Raw genomic sequence first — 23,316 nt, 5'->3', positions numbered from 1 at the left:
TTGTAATGATATTTTGTCACGATCGTCACGATTGCCTGATGCCTGCTTACTCGTAACCGGCGCTCAGGAGTCGTTCCTGCTGGGTAGAACCGTGTCTACCCCGCTGGCTGGTCTATCCGGTTCCCAAGTCTTTGATTGCTTGCAAAATGCGCTTCACGTGACCGACCTTGGTAACGCCGAGGTCCTTCAGATCGCGCCGTGCCAGCGTTAGCAGTTCCTTCCCACGGATGTCGTTCTTGATGAAGCTATCCACGTACTCGGCAAGTTGCATCGCTTCCAGCCAGGTCACGACCTCACCGACACCCCAGTTGCTGACCGTCTCACGGGAAGTGGAAGCCGTCTTGGGCACGGCTCCTGCAGCCGCCGGACCATGACCATGACCGTGGCCACTGCGGAACCGCAACCAGAACGGTTTCTGCTTCTTACGGTGATCGATCTCCTCGTTCGGGGCCAGCACGTTCAGGTACACCTTCGTTTCACCGGTGTCCGAAGCCTCCTGCAGCGTGCACTTGTTCAGCTCCATCTCCATGTTTGCCAGCGATACGCTCAGCTTCGTTTCCAGATCCTCGCGCAAGATCAGGCTGTGGCTGCGTTCCCTCAGCAGCTCGCACGTATCTCCGTACAGCTGTCTCGCGCAGCGTACCTACGAATGTGACAAGAAGGTGATACCCTTTCCGTTCGATCAGTTTTCGTGTAGCACCTACCAGTTCGGTGAGTTGACGGCGAAGATTGGGTCCTTCGATGATTTTGCCACCCGGATGAATGGACTCCAGGGCGTCGGCCGTTTTCGAGGCCACGGCGTACAGGTTCGGTTGCAGCGAGGGATGCGAGATGATGAGGAACTTCACCCACTTCACCAGCGTGCTCACGCACTCGATAAAGTTCAGCAGCAGGTAGGTTTCGCGCTCGGAGAACATGTCCTCCGACGGTGCCACGTGGTGCTCGGACGCCGTCGACGGCTGGTCCCGGGCAATGCTGATGCTGTGTTGGCGCTGCTTCTCCTGCCAGCTCTTGAGCGATACCTCCAGGCTACGGTTGCGGCACAGCATCTGGGTGCGGTTCTTGTGGATGATCCGTATCATACCGGGTGGCTGTAGCCACGCTTCGCCGTCGACCTGAATCGGTACGCATTCTTCGCCTGGAGGAAAAGGAAAGAGAGTCGGACATGTAGCACACGAAAAACTCAACCGCCCAACAGCCTGAACCTACCCAGTATGTTGATCTGCACACACTGACACTGCGCTATCCGGTGGTGCTGGAGGTTGATGAGCCGCGAGGCGGCCATCTGCACGGACCCGAAGACCGCCACCACCTCCAGGATGCGATCGTCGAAGCTTTGCGCCAGGAAGCAGTCGTCCTCCTTCTTGCTGCCCCAGAAGTTGGTGCCGCCCATGAAGCTGGGGATGTTGAGCACCACGATGCCCTGCAGCGATGGCAGCGGTATGCGCTGGCCGTCGCACTCGAGCTGCACCTTCTGCTCCAGGTTCTTGTACGTCTTCTGCAGCCACTGCTTCGAACCGAGCACTCCGTACCACATGTAGTTCTTGGCCCGCGATCGACACTTTTCCGGGTGCTCCTCGCGCTTGTTGTGGAAGTCGAGCGAAATCTTCGCATCGATCCCGATGCCGAAGTAGTTGTTCATAACCGCCTTCTCGTAGTACCCCTCGAGGAGCGTTTCGTCCGGGTCCATCAGCGGGCTGACGGCGGCACACAGGGTGTCGGCGTTCGCCAGCAAACACTTGGAGATGAATCCCGTACCACTGCTGACATCTGCAACCATACCGAGAGAAAGAGAGAGAGAGAGAGAGAGAGAGAGAAACTGTTAGGTCCGGTTTTTGGGGCAGCATTTCGGACAACACATACTTGGCCACGACGGGAGCCGCACCAGCGGATTGATGATCGGTAGCTTCTTCACCCGGTCCTCCTTCTCGTCCTTCTTCTTGTCGTCCTTGGACTCGGAATCGCGTTCGAGGTTGAACAGTCCCATGTTCGAGCTGAAGATGTTGCTTTTGGAGCTCTCGAGACCCTCCGGCTTGAACAGCAGGCTGCCGCTGCTGATGCGCCTCGATGCGGCCGGCGAGCAGTTCAGGAAGCGGATATGCTCGGAATCGAACCCGAGCAGGTTCGGGTTGTTGTTCGAGTGGCGCCGATTGATGTCGACTTCGCGCGCCGTCAGCAGGTTCGGGGTGTGCTCCGAGTGGCGCCGGATTTCTGGCACACGCAGTGACCGCAACTCATCGCTGATGGCCGGTGACGGCGGTTCCACCACCACGTTGATCGTCGGTATACCCGGCATCCGGATGCTTTTCTCGCTCCGATCGTCCTTGCCGTGCTCGTTTTCCTCCACCTTTTCGTCATCCTCGTCATCGTCATCCTCCCCGTCCGCTTCCTCACCACGGTGTGCAGCGTCGTCTCCGTCGCCCGCCCGCTGCTCGTCGATATCGCTCGACGATCGGTCCCCGAGATCGTCGTCCGGGAGACTGTCGGCTTCGTCCTCGGCGTTCGCCACCGACACCAACTTCTTGTACTCGAACCCAGACAAGCGCACCGTGTCCGTTTCCGAGACCGACACGTCCGACGGTGAACCGTGGCCGGGCAGCAGATGGCGAGCGAACGACTTGATGTTCTCGTACTCGTTCTCGCCCACCGACAGCCGGTTGGTGAAGCCGGCGGTGCGGCCTCGGTGCGCCCGTTTGAAGCTTTTGCGCGCGATATCGTTCCCTTCCACGAACTTGGCCAGGCTGCAGAAGCGCGGTTCCTTCACCTTCTGATCGTCGCACCGGTTGTCGATATCGAACACCCGGTTCTCGAACCCGCACTGGTCCAGCTCGGCGCCGTCCTTTCGGGGCGGCGCCGACTTACACTTGAAGCTCCGACGGCGCGTGTGATCGAGCGTACAGAGCGTGGTCGTGTCCTCGGTGATTGTGTTGTCCTGCAGCGCGCCCAGCAAGTCCTGTCCCAGCACCGAGCTGATGTCGTCCATGAGACTCTCGCCGTGCAGGGCCTCCGTCGTGTCGCTGGTTTCGGGCGAATCGATATGGCTAAAACGGTCGTTGTCTAGATCCTGCGGAAAATACGAACGAACCGGTGGAAGCAGATGAAGGAAAAAGTGGAAGGATTTAATGACAACATGGAGCTGTCAGGCCTGACCGAGTCCGAGAACCAAGTCTAAAACTTAAAAATGGAAATTGTAAACTGAGTCAATCTCTATCTCTACTGAGTCTCTACCTGTCAATTTTGGTTTCCTCATTCAGGTTTTTTAGCAACATTTCCTTGTTTTTACGTCAGGCAGGTCCAAAAAAATTAATTTAGTTTGCAACCGATCTTTGAAAGGGTTAGACCATGTCGACTTTTGTGCCTGAAAATAGCGTTTTGCGGGGATCGTTGCCTTTCTCCTACTGCTACCTGCTACAGAATTGCGTCAAATGATCGTCGAAGCTTGTTTTTGGAAGATTGCAGTGCTTTTAGTGGTTTGAAAAAATTAAAAATGGCGTTTTTGACTTAACAAGCAAAGAGCGTCGGAGGACTCCAAAAAAGGACTTTCTGATGGGACAGAAACGACAGAAAACCGTTAATTCAGATCGCTACTGACAACAAATGATCAATTTGAACCATGCATTGATCGAAAAACGACCAGAATGCTGTGTCTTCTGGTCCGACATGGAGGCGCCAGGTGATCCATGGCCTGGCGCCTCCATGACACACAACGCAAAACTGGGTTAGGATACAATTAAATCACTCGGATGGGAGCTGCTATCCCCTCCGCGATATTCACCAGACTTGGCTCTTTCCGAATACACTTAATTTTTATCTATGGGACGACACGTATTGGCTGAGCAGCACTTCGTTTCCTACGGGGAAGTCGAATTGGATGAGGAGCAAACCATGCTTCAAAAGACGAAGAATTCTCTCTTCTGGGAATCCACGATTTAGCGTAGAGATGGTACAAAGCGATGCCGCATACTTTGAGGAAATTTCCATTTTCAACTTTAAGACCTGGTGGAGTCGGCAACTCAACGCCCCAATTACCTGTATAATATCACCGACGTGTATTTGAGAGTTGTTGTCTGATTGTCTGTCGAGTATCTCCGACGTAACGCTACATTCTTCGTTGCTTATTGCTGATAGAATATCACTGCCATCGCCGGGCACTTCGTCGGACGAGGAACGCTCCTGGAACGGACGAAGTAATCAAAACCCCGTGCCGCCACTCCCGCACGCACTCCACACTTACCGGCAGGTCCGTGTCGATGATGGTAATGTTTTCACTGAAGTAAATGTTTTCCGGCGGCTTCTCGAGGCTGGGAATGCAGATGGTTGGCACCTGCAGCATGTTGGAGGAGCAAGGCTTCGAGGTCGAGAGCACCTCCGGGGCGCTGGCCACCACCGAACCCTTGGCCACCGTGACCCGCTGCGGATGGGTACGGTAGTAGTTCCGCTCGTACACCTCGATCGGTTGAAACTGCAGGTAACCCCCACCGGCCCCGTCTGTCCGGAATGGCTGATGGTCGCCAGTCGCCTGTAACTGGTGGAAATGTTGCTGCTGCTGCTGGTGGTGGTGCTGTTCGATGGTCTTCTTGAACGGTTTGAAGCCGAGCCGCTCGAACGCGCTGTTCGGGTCGAGATCAAACTTGACGGTCTTCGTGTCGGACTCGAAGGAAAAGTCGTACGGTGCGGTGGTGGACTGCGAGTCGGACGTGGTCGTCGCCGACGACCGCTGGTTCAACGTATCGTCCGCATCCTTGCCGTGCTCGCGGTCGGTCGCGTTCTCCGACTCGGCCTCCGTCGGTGGCTCCAGAATTGGCGGCTCGCCCGCCAGCCGTAGCGGCTCCGTGTGGATACTGTTCTCCTCCAGCTCTTCGATGCTCGAGATGCGATAGGACTCGGGAACGCCGGAGCTGCGGCGACTGCCGCCGTCGGCGAACTGCTTCGGAACGGGCAGGTTCAGGGTGCTGAAGAAATGCTCATCCATCGAGTCGCGACGCATGTCCGGCAATGGGGATATGCAGGTCAACCGCGACGTGGACACCGACGGCGAGATGGTGCCCGGCGGTGGCAACGTAGCCGGTGATGCGCTGGTCGAGTTCTCCGACGACGAAGCGGTGGCTGGAAGGGAAGTTGAGGTCAGTCACCAGCGTTTGGCTCCCCGCGCAGACCTCAAGCACCTACCTCGCAGGGTGTTCATCGGAACGGATAAACGCTTCTGCGGTGCGTACGGCATGGACTTCTCGCTCAGCTCCAGTACGTCGTGGATGGCCCGCTTGAGGCTGCTGGCCCGACACAGCACTGCTTCCTTCTCCGAACGGCGGTCTAGTCTACTGATGCGCTCTTTGGAATTCAGCTTATCCTTCTCGTTTTTCTCTATGGTTTTTCTGCAATAGAAAAGCGATCCCAACGTTACGCCTACGTGTGTGGCCCCGGACTCTCCTCACACACTTACGTATCTATTGGTCTTTCTGAGGCACTTTTTTGAGCAATTTCTTTCAGTGTTCTAAATAATTCGTCGTCCCCGTGAAGACCAGCTTCCTCGTCCTTCAGTGTATCTAATAACATTCCTAACTTTTGTCTGCAAAAAAAAACGAGTACGAGAAGGGCGTAATGGGAGACCTTCTTCTGCTGCTCCAGGGGGGCTCAGGCCTTACCTTAAAATATCACATTTGACGCTTAATTGCTCCTCGTCGGAGCTAGTTTCCCTTACCCTACCGATAAAGTCATTGACCGTTTCGCACAGTATCCGCGTCGACTGTAGCATCATCTGGGTGTCTTCGTTGTAGACAATTGACTGCAGATGCCACAGGGCACTGTCCTCGTACTGCGACAGCAGCGGGTCCGGGTAGTGCGAGATGGACATCTTGGGGGTGCGCGTGGTAGCGATGCCGATGTCGCGCTCGAAAACCATAACGCTCCATCTGTGAGTAGAACGGAGGCCCATCAAATCACCCGGTTCAGCTCCGTTCCGGCCAACAGGATTATGCAAAATCATCGCCACCAGCCAGCCAGCCAACCAGCGATCAATGATAAAACTTTGCCCCTTTCGCGCAATTTAACGAAACTTCGCAGCGCCATTGCACAATTAATTAAAAATTCCAACAATTCATCACTTCTTCGATCGCAGCCCAGCCCGGTGATTGAGTGTCGCGAATGGAGTGGAATTTGGGTCACGTCACCGTCTTCATTAACCCCCCCGAGGAGGAGAAAGTGCCGACGAGTGCCCGTCTGTCACGGCGACGGAATCCTGGTCATTGTCGGAGGTCTCTGAGACGTCAATACTGGCGACTGGTGGCGAGTGGTCCCGTGTACGTACCTGTCGAGCATTTTGGTGCTGGCCTTCTCGTAGCGTTCCAGCAGCTGCGGTAGGTGTGCGTCATCGTCGCAGGAACTTCCCCAGCCGAGCACTCGCGCCAGATCGTTTCCGGTGCCCAGCGGAAGCACCGCTATTTGGCATTGTTTCTGTTGACGAGGGGGGAAACGAACAAAGAAAAATGGTACCTTCAGTTCTGTGGCCGCCTTCGGAGCCCGGAGCTCCAACTGGATCAACCGAGGCACCGAGACTGTTGACAGGACGATTCCGGTTCCGGTTTTACGACATTCTCCGGCAGCCGTAGGAATGTGCGTACTGCTTCTTATCGCGTACTTTGCGTCTTGGGTGCCTACCCTCGAATGTTTGTGCCACAGACACACGCACATACACACACACACACACACACGGTGGCAGTGTATGTGTCGTTGTCTCAATTTTCGGAAGGAATTTAATTTGAGCATCTCTCAAAAATTAATATTCCTTCGCGAGGCCTCAGATAACTTTTTCAAGTGCCTCAGGAAGCCCACCGTAAAGCTTTCTTATTAATTCATGAACCATCTGGTATCTGCCGCGTTACTGGTCTGTGGACTGTGCCAAAATGCTGTTGGAACTAGCTCTGTCAAAATACAATAATTGATAACCCAGTTCTCTGGCACCGGAGTCAATTAGAGTGTGCCCGCAAGATGCTACTCAATTAGTTGGCCGCCTTGAGCAGCCACTCGTGTCAGTAGCGAAAGTTCTCACCGCAACCCGGCGACATACGAAAGTTCCGTAAATTAAATCACCATCAGGCGCGTGTCAAAAATTAAGACATTCCGTGTGCCGTGATTGTCCGACCGGGAGGCACCGGAAGGTGGCGATGGCGGCCACTTACTGCTCCCCATACTGCACACCGAGGTCAGACTGCTCGCCCAGGGGTCTCGCTCGAGCGTCATCGATCTCATCGTCAAAGTTTCGGCCAAGGACGATGATGACGGGGAGGAAAATTCCCGCCGAACTGGTCTGCTCGAGACTGGAGAAGTTTTTATCAAACGGACTACTTCGTGGACCCCAAAAGGTCAGCCGGGCGTTGGATTGGACGTATTGTGAGCAATGTTAAATTGGCGTGACATTGACTTTCCGTGTCTTCCCCATTGTGCCCGGATGACATCGGTGCTTTTCGTGTTACATCATCCCAGCCCAGGGAGTACGTAGGAGTAGTAATTGCGGGTCCACTTTGACTGGTCGCATAGCATAGCAGATACCCTCCCATGATCCTTACTAGGAACTAGCGACATCTGCTCTAAAACATCACATTCAAAATGTCCTGGAAATCCCTCCCAACAATGCGACTTAATGGGCTGGGCACCTTCTGGCGTCCTTTACGTCAAAGCCCTACAAAACCGTCTCGCTGGAGCATCGGCACTGCGCCCAGAACATTTGACACTAATGCCCAGAACGCCACGAAGCCTTCCGTCGGTTTATTTTTTGTGTAGCTCCCGGCTCCCTCATTAGATATTAATCCTTGCCCTGACAGTTTTGACAATTCTGTCACTGCGCGTGTACACACGTTCATTTCGATGCCACGATGCTTCCCAGAACTCATTTCCTGTGCGCCCGACCGAGCGAGCTCATCTCATTCGAGTGTGAAAATGGCGATTGGGCCAAGAACAGGGCACTTGTTTTCCGTGCCGTGCTTGTGCGCCTTCTCTACCCAGCTCCCGTATCCTGCACGGGCCCGAGGCCGGGGCACAATGTAACCCTAACGAACGGAAGTAATATCACGGACGGTTGCCACGCGTCGGGCAAATATTTATGAGACAGCCACGGCCACGGCCACGGCCTCGCGTTAGCGTTTTGCTTCGCAATTGGCGGACCCGAGTCCGCTGGTCCATACCCGGGACACCCTCTGCTGTACAAAACGTGCCATAAAATATTCGTTTCAATTATGAATTTGTGGTCCAGCCAGCCAGCCACCAATCGGAGCATTTGATTGCGCTCAAGCGCAAGGGAACCAAGTATAACCCCACCGGAAGCCGTTGGTCCAACCGTCAGGCGGTTGGGTGTCATAATTTTTGCCCTTGACATTTCCATTCGTACCATTCGGTAGCCATTTGATGCGGTCCGACGCAGACGCAACCATGCGGAACGCCACGGCGGACGCCATCATGAATGTCGATTGAAGGATCCTCGATCCTTTTCCATCAACCAAGACGCCGACTCTGCACCCCGAGGGACCCGCTCCTGGGGCTCGGCTTCTTATTAGCATATTACTTTGAAGAGCCCCAGCACGGACCCTCAATGAACGTACTCTTCTGCATCTTACCTGCATCTTCAGGTGGTCAATCTCGCTGAGCACCCAGCCGACCGACCCATCGCCCGAGCAGATCAGTATGCGGAAGGGATCGAAGTGCCGGAACAGCCGCAACCCGAGGCCGGGCCCGCTCGAGATGAGATCGAACACCTGGGCCGGGTTGAGCAGTTGCTTGAAGCGGCGCAGAAACTTGACGCCCTGGTTGTCGCCGGACTTGGAGTTGACGAAGACGAGCAGCGGCGAGAAGCTGCCGTGCGGTTTGCACACGTCCCACGCCTCGTCCAGCCCGATCGAGTGGAGCGACGTCGGCGGCACCATCGACACGCGGGCCGGCCCAAGGGGGCAGGAGGCGGGAGCGCTCGGGCGGCAGGCCGTGTGCACCGTGGACCGGCACCAAAGGCAGCGCCAATCCTGCAGCCGCAACACGGAGCCGCACGTTTTGTCGCATACCATGCACTTCGACGACACCGGCAGGTTACCTTCCATCCACTGGTGGGGCATCACGAGGTTCTGCGGGGGAAGATGGGGAACGTGGGTGTCGGATCGGAGTATCGGGGCAGCGGCACCGAGCAACTACTCACGCCATCGCACTCCTCGATAATGTCCTTCCCGACGCTGGCCAGCGTGGTCCATTTGCAGTTCGAGATGGCCTTGGCGGCGCAGCGTTTGTGAACCTTACACTTGCACACCTCACAGGACAACCCGTGGGACGTGACGCCGGACAGGGCTTCGCGGCAGACGTTGCAGTACGTGGGGCGCGCATGGGACGTTGCGTACCTGCGGGTAGTCGGGAGGCGGGAGGCCGATTAGGACTCCGCCGCAGAGAACGAACGCTAACACGCGTACCGTACCATACGTACCAGTGATGGTGCCCAGACAGGAAATCGTGCTGGTCCGGCGGTCCCGGCTCGAAGAACTCCCGGGCCGAGGCAGCTTTCAGGGCTTGCAGCCAGTCCTCCATCTCGCGGCGTGATTCAGCGCCCAGAACTAGCGACCGTGTCGGTGTAATTAGCTGTGAAGTGGATGTGAGACAGTACGTGAGCGCCGTGAGTGAACCAGATAGAAGTCGGGAAACAATCGACCCGATCATATCCTGTGTCATACACATATGGTCCAAAAGTTTACTCTACTATGGTTCGGCCTCAGAACTTATACTGCTTTGTTCAACAAGTTTTGCGCTTAAAGAGGGCGCTGCACAATAGGGAATTTGTACGGGAAAGGCGGACATATTTGTTTGTAGGAAGAATCTATGGACTTTTTTCAACGTTTTTGTTTTCTGTGCATGTGTTTTGATTATATTCAACCGTTTATGTGTAATACAAGCGTTCAAGTAAAATAAATAAGCTTTTCTCGTTATTTTTAGATTTTTAAACGCCTGAGCTATGCAATTTGAATGACACTAAAATCGATGAATGCATAATCTAAACGCCCGAGCTATGCAATCTGCATTACATCAAAATGTTTTAATGCATAATCTTCTACAACATAGAGACCAGGCGCCTCCTTATGCATCAGGAAGTGTTCTTGAAATAAGCCTAGTGGATGAATTCGCAAGTATCCGCAAGCGAAACATACTGGAAATAGCTTAAAATTGCCTAAACTTGGATTGTAAAGCAGAAGCCCTAGGCAGTGTAAACAATATTTGGCCCCTAGCAACTTCCATCGGTTTCCAGTCCTAAAAAGATTCTTGCGGGGTAAGCGTTTTTCATCAAATGTTGAGGTCATGACAGCTATGGAAGCGTATTTTGCAGCCCCTTTCAGGGTTAGAATTCACAAATTGGAATCTCGTTGGAACAAGTGTATTGATATTCTGGAATGCCATACTAAATAATAAATGGTATTTCAGACCATAAAATTGTGCTTTCCTTATCGAACCGCAAAACTTGTTGAACAGCCTGTCGATGGTATTGGAGAAACATGAAACGGCACAAGATGCAACTCAATTAGCGCCCACGAGCCTACTCCGGGTCGGTCCAGGCGAAAAGTACACAGAATCCGGAATCCGGTTCGCTGGCCCTATTACATCGCAACATCTTATCTCAGCAGCCACAGACTGAAACTGAAATCGAATACGAACTTTGCCTTCAGCGAGCGGGTCAAAGCTGGAAGGATTCTCAGTTCAGTCCTCAACTCAACACCACTTTAGGTGATTTGGCCCCCTTCTTCAGAGCTAGCCGATCATCTGATAGCGCACCGGACAAGGCGGTAATCAATTGCAGCACTGTGACCGTTTGAAGTCGCAGGTGGTGCAATCAAATCACGAAACTGAAGAAGAAACCCAGGCAGCCCTCGACCATGGTGTCTTCTGTTACCTTTTCACGTACTTCTCGGGACAGGAGGTAATTAATAAAAAAAAGGGTTACATTTTGGGGTTCTACTGCGCCCCGGAACAAGGTACGTGGTTGCGTACGCCCAGTGACAGAACATAGAGAACCGACCCCCCGGCGGTCGTGATTTGACGACCACTCGTCGGTCAACAGACTCGCCGCGTGTCCAATTAGCACCAGCAACTCAGTGTCAGAGGGTTTCGAAGGATCATCGCTCTGGTGGGATCTCTTCGATGACGCTTTGCGTCGTGTAATAGCAGCTGGTGTTGCTTCCAACTGAATTAACGCAGGCAAAGTGGACACGGTTGGGGTTTCGAACAAAACAGAAGAAGAGAACGGAACAACGGAAAACTTGTGGCACCCGTTCCGTCGGAGGGCGAGAGGGGCGAGCAAACAAACACGCGCACGTAGACACGTAGGCAGGGTTCTGCGGTTTCAGCCGGACGGACAGCCAGCTCGGAGAGTGTTGGGTACCGCATCAACTTTTTGCAACTTCAACCATCAAAGCCAGCATCAACACCAGCATCCCCTCCAGGCCGGGGTGTCGACCCCGGGGTCCCAGCGGAGTCAAAGTAAATAGCACTCCAACCCAAGAGTGCCGAGAACAGAAGGCGAAGGCCCCGTGCCAAGGTAAGGAGCATCGTATTGTTTCTTTTTCCTTTCTCCGCCGTGCTTTTCGGCGTAGATAAACACTTCACGGAGCAGAGCGCGCGCGGATTGGGAAGCTGTACAAAAGCTACGTTCCATGCACACACACACGTCTTGGCACCCCACCGAGGCCCGAAGCCTGGAGAGCATCCTGAACCGGTCGTCCGCGCACCGGCGCAATCCCCACGAATGCTTGCATTCGTTTGCAAGACATGAATTCAAGATGGAAGATATGAAAATATTTCATCATGCTTCGGTTGCTTTGGGGGCCACATTCCGCCTCACAGGTACGACCATGGCGTGACGCAGAATAAGGGTGCGCGAACTGCGAAATTAGTTTTTGATATTTGAACCTCTGCCAGAGTCAAAATGGAGACCGCTTCGCTTTCGCCGCTCCGCTTAGAGCAGCGTTCTACATTGAAAACAAATCGTTAACAACACGAAATCCGAAGCGCACGAAAACAATGGTTATACGCTTGGAATGTGCCGCCGATGTTACCGGCCGTACGTGGTCCCGGTTCACTATTTATAGGCCTTTCTCTTGCACTTCGAAGCCCGCAACCAACTCCTGGGCCCTGCGACTCACCGAACAACTGGGACACGGATATGCGTGGCGCGTGTGCCATATTTGTTGGCGCTGTGTATACGTGGTTTTAAAAGCGGTATTCGTTTTTCCTCTTCACGCCATGCTCCGGTGGTTTTCAATCCTTTACGTGGACATAATGAACAAAACGTGCATGCACGTGCGGTGCACAAGAATCCTGCTCCCGTACATTCAGTACGCCGCAGCCCGTTGGGATCATAATAGTTGTGCGCCATTTTTACGGCCAACGAACAAGCGCGCAGCATAACAAGTAGTCGGAAGGGAGTGTACGATTTCCATAGTATTCCATGTCCGTGGCCCTCTTGCAGTGTATAAACCTGCTCAAACTCACCTCGCAAGTGTTTCATTGCAATCGCATCAACAAATTGTTGTGCATTTAAAATGCTACCAACAGAGTTATCCATTTTGTAGCTTCAAAATCACAGGACTGGCGGCACATTACAGTTTTTGAATACTTTGAATTTTGTAGTTAAATGAATGCCATTTTAAAGTTATTTTAATATATTCAATGGACGATTTGATGCATGAATGTTCCCACTATTGTGTTTTTGTTTTTTTTAACTTAGAAGAACGGACTGGGACCCACAATTGTCATTCGAATGCCAATCGTCTTTTCTATGTAATATTACTACACCGGCTAAGTCGTTTTGGCGCCAACGGCACTCAAGATGCGGCATTATCAGGATTCAACCTGACGCCTTTCAGTCCTCAAAACATTTATACAATTCGATGTATCTTCGATTTTTCGAAGCTCGATGCATGAGTTGTTCGACCATAAATCTTAGCGTTTTTGATGAATTAATTCACGAATAAGCCTCAAAACACCCAAATAGTACTCCTTGTTGAAGGTCGTACCTTGTGGCAAGAATGTATAATCCACCACACGGTGGTTGTCCATGAAAACCGTTAGCATTGCCTCGATCCGGTTTTTAGTTTCGGCTCATCCGACGCACTCCATTCACTCGACTGATGTCTTGCCTGCGTCTCGTATTTAGTCTCGTCACCAGTAATTATGTGTATGATGAATGTATTGCGTCATAATCAGCCACGAAAATCATCTCTTTGGCATTGTCTACACGATCCTTCTTTTGCACGAAATTCAAGTCCTTTGGCACCAATTTGGCTGCAACAAGACGGATACTAAATTCGGTTCAAAATGCTTTGTACTGGATTCAATAGCGATGATCAAGTCCTGCTGCTATTGTTGTTCATCGAAATCCAATCTTAGAATCGTAGTCAACAATCGTGAACACGCTCAGAATACGTACAACTAATGATCATTATCATCAAGCACAAACAATTGATAGTCGAGTGCTCCGGGCGCACATGGTGATTATTTTGGGAACTTTTTGATCACGGTGGCATGTAATTTTGGTCTTATTTAGCGACTTAAAAGTACTGTAGAAGAATCTATAAATAGAATTCAACGTAAAATTCAACAATTTCAGGTGCAAAAACGTTACCTACAAGTGGCACAGTGTGAACATGATGCTTAAATTATCATTTATTCGGTTGAATTATTCTTGAATTTTTGTGTGTTGAACGATTTTTTTATGAGCTAAGTTTTGCTATGTGTATCCCTTCATAAATTTATTCACTTTAATTCTATTGAAAGTGATTCTTTTTATTCAAAAAATGTTTGTTCGTTAATTTTAAGCCCTTAACAAATGGACCCTTTCCTCGGTTAGCATCTTACCATGAACAATGAATAAATAGGACGCCGAGTCGGTTCTACCCCATCGGTTACGAATTCAGAAATTCAAATCGCTTGTTTGTCGAACAACTCCCAAACGCATAACACATAACAGCACGAGGCTCGTAGATCCTGCTGCCTGATGGAAGTTTGCCCTTTTCCGTTCACCTTTGAGGTGGGTAAGGTGGTGGCAATAATGCTAAAAGTTTTCCCATACTATCCAATCGACGCGGTTTGTTTCTTTTTTCCCACAGCATAAACTCAAACTCGTGCGGCATTAAGGGGCACGATAAAAATGTCGTTAACACCATAGAGACATGATGATGGAAAAATATAATCTTTTTTCCCATCTTTTCTCGTTTCGCTTCCATTTACTCAACCTTGCCCCGGAATCCGGCCGACGCACGGGGTGACCCCTTCTGCAAAGGGTGGAAGGAAATCTTGCGGAATGATGATCGAATCGAACACACAAAAGTAATGTCGAAATTCGCCCAATATTAGGTGGGGGGGGCGCTGCTCTCGGGGTGTGTTGGCCAGAAACTTCTTGCCGGTGGCGGAGAGAAAGAGGGAGAAAAAATAAAAGCGATGGCACGTGTGGCCCCCCACCATGGGCGCTATTTTCGGTCGTTCCGCTTCCTAGGGTCCCGATACGGCGAACTTCGCGCCGAAGCTAACCGGCAGCTCGGCAGACCTGGCGCTGGCACGTGATGAACTCTAGCGGCAGGATGCTGGGACGTGCCAAATCGGGACCTTCGTGGCAAGAACGTAAGGATTTTATTGACTCTTTACGTCTTCTACTTTGCTCTCTCTCTCTCTCTCGTTGTGCTTCGGTGCGTTCGGTGATGGAATTTGTGTCGCGAGTTAAAACAAACCGGCTAGAAACTGGCGGAGCTATTAAAGGAGTTTTTAGGACATCGCGTCCCAGCCAGCCGGTTCCCGGTACTTCTGTTTTATGATTCCTCAATCATTACCTATGGCGCTCGGGCGGCAGCCTAATAAACAGTGAAACGGTAAAATGCGGGTGTTTAAGTGCAATTCGGTGCGGTGTTTCGCTCGGCCGGAGTCAAAGGAACTGGTTCTGGTTGCGTAAAACGCGAAACAATGTTCTCGGGCTCCGTAATGGCGCTTCACCTGTTTGGTCGACTCGTCAGTTCTGAGCTTCACAGTGCCCCGAAAGCCATCTAAGCCGATACTTAATTACTGGCCACTGGAAATATGGCATTTACGGCTTTTAGTGGCTGTTAGATAAAAGTTGGAACATTAACATTAAATATTTAAACTGAATCAAATGATTTACGCAGTTGAAATTAGCGTATGGCGACTCGTGAATTTACACAAAAATGCCAAGGAAAAGGCCAAGGCCTGCAGATTGTTCGACCCAACCAACGTATGGTGTGCATAATGAGCTGGTGGCGTCATAGGACACCTGGTTTTCCGAAAACGATGAAGGGAGGACCATTTCGCGTTTTAGTAATGTCAATTGGCACCAGGATCGGGCGATTTGACACCGTTGGACTTTTTCTTGGGGTGCTGCGCAAAACATCGTGCACAAGCCTGCATGTTTGGAGCATTTGGAAAATAATGTTTGCCAAGCTTTGGCCGAGGCAACACCCGATTTTTTAATTTAATTTTAATAATTAATTTGAAATTTTCATATGTTATTTAAAGATTGTGTTCTTTTTTTAAACTAAAGAATCCTGTAGTCTAAAAAAGGAGAGCCTGCAGATTTCAACCTTCACAGACTTTAACTCAGAATGTTTGAAATGAATAAAATACACGGCTTTTGGTAAACATCTACAAGGTCGTTCAATTCTGTACATTTCTCTCTTACATGTACTAATTTATAATTTTACATATTGACGTTGACTGAAAAACTAACACCATCAATGAATTTGCATTATGGCAAGTGTTTTAAAAAGCTTGAAACGTTATAATGGTAAATTTTTTGACGGTTGCCTAACTACTTGCTAATCGACTAGACATATTTAAATTTATTTACCCTGGCTGCGATAAATTGTAATTATGACAGGGAAAATGAATCCGTCGGTACTCACCTGGAAGCTGTGATTAGCATTTTTCGTGCTGCACTCGGCAAAGCATAGGTTCGAGAGGTCGATTTCATCGAAAAGCTCACTCTGGCGGAAGACGAACCGAGAAGGAAAGACAAACAACAAACAAACAGTAATCAGCGGGGAAGGATAAAGTTTTCGGAAACAGATTGCACTGTCAATTAACAACGAACTGCCGCCGGAGAGAGTAATGTTCAAAATTTGGGCAAGCTCTCTGGCCCGGGTGCCTTGCTGGTGCCGCTCAAAATTAGTCGCCACGTGCGCCTCACGAAGCCCGCGTTTCCAAAGTGTTCGTTCCCTCGGTTTTGGTCCCCCTGTTCCTAGGTTGTGCCATTTGGCGCCCGGACGACCGGACGATCCGCGTAGAAAGTCAACAAAACCGATTCGATACCGAAGAACGGGCGTAATAAATTTCTATAAATGAAAACCCCAGCAGCGCTCGTCCAGAAAACACATAAAATATCCATTTACGGTTTGTTAATTAGATTTGCTCGGCTCCGGCGGCCCGTAAAAAACCAAGTTGCTCCAGTTGGCCTCCCTTACCGGAGGCACGCGCCGACTGGAGATGTACGACCGTGGTTCAGATTTCGCCTGGACGGTGCTGCCCGAAAATCCTGAGCCCTGCTCAGGCGGTCTGCCGCACGACAATGATGATGGGAATGCCTCGTGCGCCACTCGAGAGGGTTTGCATAGCGAAACTGCTCTCCCCGCGGTACCGGTTACCGAACTCAGTTGGCTGGCTGGGAAAAGCTGGCCGTAAAACACATAAAATCGGAGTCAGCAGCTGAAACAGCTGCAGATTGGAGTGCCCGAGCGCACTCGTGCAAGGATGCCACCAAGTCGTAAGGATACCCGAGGCAGAGAGAGAGGGACAGAGATAAGTTTTAATTAGCGATACTTATCCGATTGCCTTTTGAATGAATCATCTCGGCTGCTGCTTTATGTACGTCCTGAGCCCTCATCATACTTTCGGCGGTATTTCTTTTCCCTCGTCCCGCGAGGACTCTAATCCCTGTGCCAGTGAATAGCGAACAATGACTGTGGTACGTCGTTGGTTTAGGCTCACCACTCCACGGTGCGGTAAGATGTTCGTCGCCGAGGTCCTGACCTGGGGCCACCTGGACTAACCAACCTGGGTAATGCTGTCAGCCGACAGACGGCCAACCGGCCATGTTTTTGGAGTGCTTCAAAGACAAATGCCAACCGCGACACGTTGGCTACATTATCGCCACTCGTTATGTAAATAATCTCTCTCTCTCTCTGCCCGTGCAATAACACCGGAGTCCGGCGTCATTGGACCATTAGTTGGGGTTTATTAACTGCGCAGCGTTCCGCGAAAAGCTCGCAGCGAAACAAGATTCTTTTCAGATTAGCCAATTTCGCGAACCCATTTAGCGTTGCTTTGATCTTTGGCGATGGCCACGGTTTGGCGGTCGTTTCGATTTCCCCATAATGGTTTGTTGGTTCAACGTAAATCCTGGCACGCTCGGGGACTATCCTTTCGTGAAAATTTGAATCCTTTGCACCGCAGCACCGTGATCCGGTTATTCGATGTTTCATGTTCGATAACCATATATTTTTTATTATTTTAGCATAAAATGGTGGGCATGAAAACAAATACAGTGCAGCTAGTCAGACTTTTAAAATAAAACATTTTTTTTACTTATACAAGATTCTACTATTTTTATAAAAAATCCAAATACTTTTGAGCATAGTTATAATCATCCAATTTGCTTCGCTCTGGAAGTTTTTGCGCTTATTTGCTAAACAGAAGAACAGTCCATTTTTAAAGCCTCTCTTCAGGCAAGTTGGCTCTTTTGCGCCAACAACAACAAATCAAAATTTCAGTCTTTTACTGCCATTATCTTTCTGTTTGAGCTAGCGTTGTCCACAGAAATCTCTGCAAAGCTCATCGTTTCGTGACTCGAATAGTGTAATTCTTGACAGTGCAAATCCGACTTAAGGTTTCGATCATACACCAGAAGCTCCAACACAGTGGACGATCCCACCATCCATCCATCTGAGATGTCTGACGAGATGTTATCTTTCTATCGCTGCGTAATGTGGTCGGATCAGATTTAAATTTTGCTCTCACTCGAGACTTTCGAAGACTTTCTCGAAAGGCCGTACACTACATTTGTCGAATCGACGAGAGTGACCCATCGATTCGTCTTATGGATTCTGCTTTAAAACAGTTCCAATTAAAAACAACTTGCGTCCAAAACCTTCGACGGAATGCCACAAAACGGAGTTTGAAGAAGTAGCAATCAAGTTTTACTACCAACCCTTGGCTCACGCTGTGGCTCACCAAAAGTTTCTTTGGCAGCCAATTTTAAGGGCTGACCCAGCATGACCCACTACGTATCGGGGCAAACGGTTCTGAGCTGTGCTTCTGAACCGAAGTCAATGACTGCAGAAGCGGAATGAAAGGTAAATGTAAGAAGAAAAAAAGCACGTTAAAAGCTTACGACGCGGTCTCAGCACAAGTTTAAAGAGGTCCCTTTTTTGATGGGCATTCTTTGGTTGCCTTTTTTCTGTGCTCTTTCGCGCTTGCTGTGACCGTGAAGGATTATAGCCATCGCGACCCAGTACAAAACAAAGGGAGCGTCAACTACAGCCCTAGCAGCAGCCCGTGTCATGAAAATGAGCTTTCATTAGAGCTTATTATTTTTTGTCTCGCCATTACCGTTCTTGTCTCGGTTGGTCCAGTTGTTGCCTCTTAACCATCGCAAAAGAGGAATCCTTGAACCCCTCTGCCAGTACTTCACGAACTCCTCAACGCTCTACAACTCTGCCAGGGACAATTTTATTTTAAAGCGATCAGTTTTATTGATAAATCCTGGCTCCGGGCCGGGATAATATTTATTCGCGTATTCACAAATAAGATTGCAATCTCGAGGAACAAAGAGTCACGATGAGCAGTGTCCCACGCGAGCGTAATGGAATACAAAGCATAAGCCACTTTGATGTTGTCTTCTTGTCTTTTACATATTAGAGCCAAATTGTGTTCTGCCGGTTCCGGTTTTCTGGCAATGACATGTGATTTTGACAGTTGACAATGACATGTGATTTGACTGGAGCAGATTCATAGACGGCGTCGTTCTACAAACCGGAAGTCAACGAAGACCGTTTTCATCTGAAAACCAATGACAAACGGTCTAATCTCCGGCTCGCGCGCTCGGCATTCGGCAACACGTGGTTGAGCTTAAACATTCGCGAAGCGTTGCGTGATTGAAACCATTGTTCCATTCATTTATCGACTCAAGCTTAGCAATAAACACTTTAAATGGCGTTAATCCAGGCGAGTTTTTATGCAAGTTAGGTGTCGAGTTCTGCACCCTCCACTATACCCCCTTTACAGGTTTTTGAAGCCTTTTATTTCCGTGTGGTGTTCTGGAAAGCTGTTAGCAATCCTTGGTTCCAGCATTTTGTCCTTGTGCGTGTGTATCATTTCCCGGCGCAATGAATTATACATGAAACGGCGCCATCGACACGGAAAACTAATTAAATTATTCGTGACGTACGGGCAAGTCACGGGCCCCCGACGCATAGCTCCACCACGACCGGAACCTTCCAAGGTACGCTCGAATTTTCGCTTCATTACCAATTGATATAAATATAATAATAACTCGTGCCGAAATCCATACCTGCGCAGCCCACAATTTTTTTTTGTTACCACAATCTCATGATTACGGTAATGCCACCGCGATCCACTCGGCCGTGAGGGTGACAGCAGCGTGTACAGGGCCTTACGGTTCACATCTGAGATTGGGTTCCGTTTGCTTTTCGCGTAAACGAAATTAAAGAAATACGCAACTCGACCGAGCCGAGCCGAGAGCCTTGCTCGACGGCGGCTGATTGCGTCAAAGCAGTGGCACGGTTCGGTAGCTGCCGCTACCGTCATGAAGCATGAAAGTGGCAACGGAAACGCCAGCCACACACCTTGGCAGACCGAGACAGCAGGCGGACACTTTCCCATGTAATTCGATTTTCGACGATACTGCCACGAGCATCGGCTTTCGTGATGGCCGTGTCTTTCCTTTTTTTTTGCTCTTTCGCTCGTCATCAAAAGTTTCCAACTGCGGCAGAGACGTTTCACGAAATAATATTCTGCTGCCGCCTAATGGCCGATGTTACAATGCGCGTGAATGAGTGGATCGATTGCCATTGGGCCGTTGCGAAGCCATTTTGATTGTTTTTTCGCCCTCCCCGACGATGGAAACTCGCCATCATTGCGTCTTCCCGGCCGGAATGTGTCCCTCATTGAAGGGACGCAAAATGCGCACCGAAGTTCTTCGATAATGCCTTCACGGATCCAGCCTAACAGGGGCCGCCTCATCACACACGGACGGAACGGAACTTTCCGTAATCTACAACTCAAAGCCAACGGGGGAGCAAAGCTACTTTCGGGCACAGGAACCGAAAGAAGGCCCCGGGGTCGGGGCTAGTGCCTGTGAGCCATCGCATTAATCTTCGAGAAATTGCACGAAAGTTGAGCGTCAGCTACCTGAACCGCTCGATAGGTTCTCGGAAGCGGTTTGCCGAAGTTTGAGATTAATGATGTAAAGCCTCTCCGTGGCCGATAGGTTTCCCGACGTTCGTGAACGGCATTTTTATTCGATGCTTCGCAAACAGAACACCGCACAGCAGCCATTAGGGGCCAACAAATTGCGCCCGGGCACAAGTATTGCCCGCCGGCATGCAAACTTCGAATCTTGTTTTGCTCAACGGTTGTTTGGGTGGGAAAGTAATAAGACTTTCTTCCCCGAGTTATGCAAACAATAAGTGTGCCGAACTATGGCCGAAAGTTGTGAAATATCTTGAGCCAACGGCCAAGATCCTAGCTCCTGCTGTTCCTTGTTCGTCCCGTTGCCGCGCCAGTAATGGGCCGGGTGGCGAAAAGTAAACTTTCGTTCCGCTTCATTCAGCGCACAAATCAGTTTCCAGTATAGCCCAGATGTTTGTCCAACGCAGTGCTCCAATTGTCACACTTGCCAAGTGGTCGCCTTGCCTTGGCAGCCCGGAAGCGCACGTGGAAACGTGGTGGGGGCGGCTAGAAGGATGATGGTCCCGACCTAGTTTTACGCCTGATTGCTGTCAGCTTCGCCTGGTGGGCTTTCCCACGAAAGAAAAGCCTCCTGCGGCTCGAAACGGACAGGGCGACACGGTGAACGGCTTGCGGAGTGACTCAAATGCACCCGTAACGCTAACGGCCGTGTGGAAATGGGAGAAAAATAATCCTTGCCAGAGCCAAACGCTCGAAGCGTGCAGCGTTTTTCAGTGAAAATATTATTCTATTGAAGAGACAATTAAATGAAACTCTTCCAAGCGAGTCAGCTTCCGGCCAGGCGTTGCTATATTTGGCCAGAGAGATCTTTCGCACCGATCTTGGCAAATAATGCTTCAATAAAACGATTACTTAACGAGCATCCGCTTTAGGGAAAAGGGAAATATGTTTAAATACAAAAAAGCTTAAGGAGTAACGGAAAATTTCAAATCGATCGGTGACGAACATACGGCGGTCCTTACACGTAAATGCGACATTCACATTCACGTGGATGTAGATGAACATAAAAACAAGTCCGTGAACAAGAACAGTTTTGACGGAATTTCTGTTTTCAGGATTTTCTACCTGGACAACATCGATGAAAGATTTATTCAACAATGTCTAAAAGACAAAATTTATTCAGTTCTTTTGATTCTGTTTGCCTTTAGTCTTGTCTTCTGTGTACCTAGTCTTGTGTCTTGGGTAGTTTATCCATAATCCATCCATAAGTACTGCGTAATCCATAAGCGTATGCCCAACTGGCAGCAAGTCATCCAGCTCGAAACGGAATTGATCAAACAAAAATCGGTCCACAAGCCGACAGCAATGGTTCGCCCCAGGCAAGGGCATCCTCCAGAGAACTAGCTCGTCGCATGGAAATAAAAACATGTTTTCGAAAATCCTGCAGAAACCAAATACGGGCACCGCCGCCGGGCGTACCGCAGGCATTGCTCACCCCGAAATCAGTCTTCCACTGGCTGCGCAATTAGAACGAAGCTCGGCCAACATTCTCCCGCCCGGGGGCACAGCGGGATTCCAGATCGTTCGGTGCCGCCTTCCACCGTTTAGCATAGCGCCCTGCGTACGCACGTCCTCGTCCTGGGGAGGGGGCCAAGCAACAAACAACACCCGAACGGCGCTTGACGTCATAAATGTGTGGCATTCTTCTCGCACTGATGATGGTCACGTCCACCGAAGCGAGGGGGACGAGTCACCGTCTGAGTCCTGGCGACGGTAAAACTTTCTTCATCGGTCACCGGTCGTCGCCTGCCACGACGCAGTGAAGTAAAAACGTAAATCCCAGCGACACCCGGGCGTTGCCTCAAAGGAACGATTTGCCAGCCATTCGCTGGTTGCGGTGGGAAAGAGGATTTCCTAGCCCCAAACCGTGGTGATGTCATTGGCCCTCCGCTCCGGTCACGCCCGACAACCGTCTTTAATATTTTTACCAAGAACTGTATCGGCTTTATTAAATATTTATCATTCCTTCAAACTGAGCCTCCCGCACAACGGTCGGTTAATGCTGGAGATTTAGGATTACGGTGGTTTCTTTTCCACTCCCGCTGACGGTTCGCCCATCCGGAAGGCTTCGCTGGAAGTGCTTCAGTTGGGAGCAGGAAGTAAAGGAAGTTTGCGAGTCCTGCAATAGGGCTTCGATGCCCAATCGCTCGAATCAGAATGCCCAATTACGATTTGTTTGGTCACAGATTTTCACAAACCAAAGAGTGGCAAGGATTTCAGGAAACGTTTTGTACAATTTCCAATGCGTTGCGACCCAATTACCTTGGCGAGTGAACGAAATTTAATACTACCAAAGAGTGCTGAGGTGAAGAACCTGGTGAAAACACTTATAGAGACTAAACGCTTATACGAAAATCTTCCAGTGACGGTCAGCGACCAAAGTCGAATCTGGTTAGGTCCAAAAGCACTTGATATCGTTTTGGTTATTTACCTATTATTGATGATTGATGATCGTTTTGAAACGTCGCCATTGCCATTGACTTTGCACCAGCTGAATCATTGTTATATTACCATCAAGAACAGAACACCATCCCAAAATACTTCTTTTGAGAATGGAAAAACAAATAACTATTGGAAAATTATAATATTTTGATACAGTAATAATATTTGGCATAATGTAGAAATTTATGCTGAACTTTTCCCTTATTTTATGCTTTCATATCTTGTCACGTCATATGAACAATCGTAGCTCTGACCCCGGTCTAAAAGTTCGCGCCAGATAATGGAATATACGAGGTTTGGTTGTTCTTGCCAACCATCGCACACCTTATGATCTTATTCGGCTTTTTCCTCGTTTATTCCCGGACGCTTCCT

The 23,316-nt window shown here is 50.1% G+C and overlaps 1 protein-coding gene across 1 annotated transcript in view; it reads right to left on the bottom strand.

Annotated features, from left to right (window-relative positions):
- Positions 1–112: 112 nt before the first annotated feature.
- LOC128274390 (diacylglycerol kinase eta) overlaps positions 113–23,316 on the bottom strand; it is a 51,253-nt gene continuing 28,049 nt past the window's right edge. Inside the window, exons 3-16 of the mRNA XM_053012585.1 lie at positions 15,921–16,001; positions 9,455–9,606; positions 9,176–9,371; positions 8,607–9,104; positions 6,305–6,450; positions 5,643–5,909; positions 5,441–5,566; positions 5,170–5,372; positions 4,235–5,106; positions 4,030–4,173; positions 1,864–3,064; positions 1,210–1,770; positions 705–1,138; positions 113–643 (exon numbers count right to left, since the gene is read on the bottom strand). Coding sequence (XP_052868545.1) covers positions 113–643; positions 705–1,138; positions 1,210–1,770; positions 1,864–3,064; positions 4,030–4,173; positions 4,235–5,106; positions 5,170–5,372; positions 5,441–5,566; positions 5,643–5,909; positions 6,305–6,450; positions 8,607–9,104; positions 9,176–9,371; positions 9,455–9,606; positions 15,921–16,001 — 5,412 coding nt within the window. The remainder of the gene's footprint in view (positions 644–704; positions 1,139–1,209; positions 1,771–1,863; positions 3,065–4,029; positions 4,174–4,234; positions 5,107–5,169; positions 5,373–5,440; positions 5,567–5,642; positions 5,910–6,304; positions 6,451–8,606; positions 9,105–9,175; positions 9,372–9,454; positions 9,607–15,920; positions 16,002–23,316) is intronic.

The sequence above is a fragment of the Anopheles cruzii genome, chromosome 3 (assembly GCF_943734635.1).
Source record: "Anopheles cruzii chromosome 3, idAnoCruzAS_RS32_06, whole genome shotgun sequence".
In the NCBI taxonomy this organism is placed as follows: Eukaryota; Metazoa; Arthropoda; class Insecta; order Diptera; family Culicidae; genus Anopheles; species Anopheles cruzii.
This window is presented reverse-complemented; position numbering and strand designations above follow the sequence as displayed.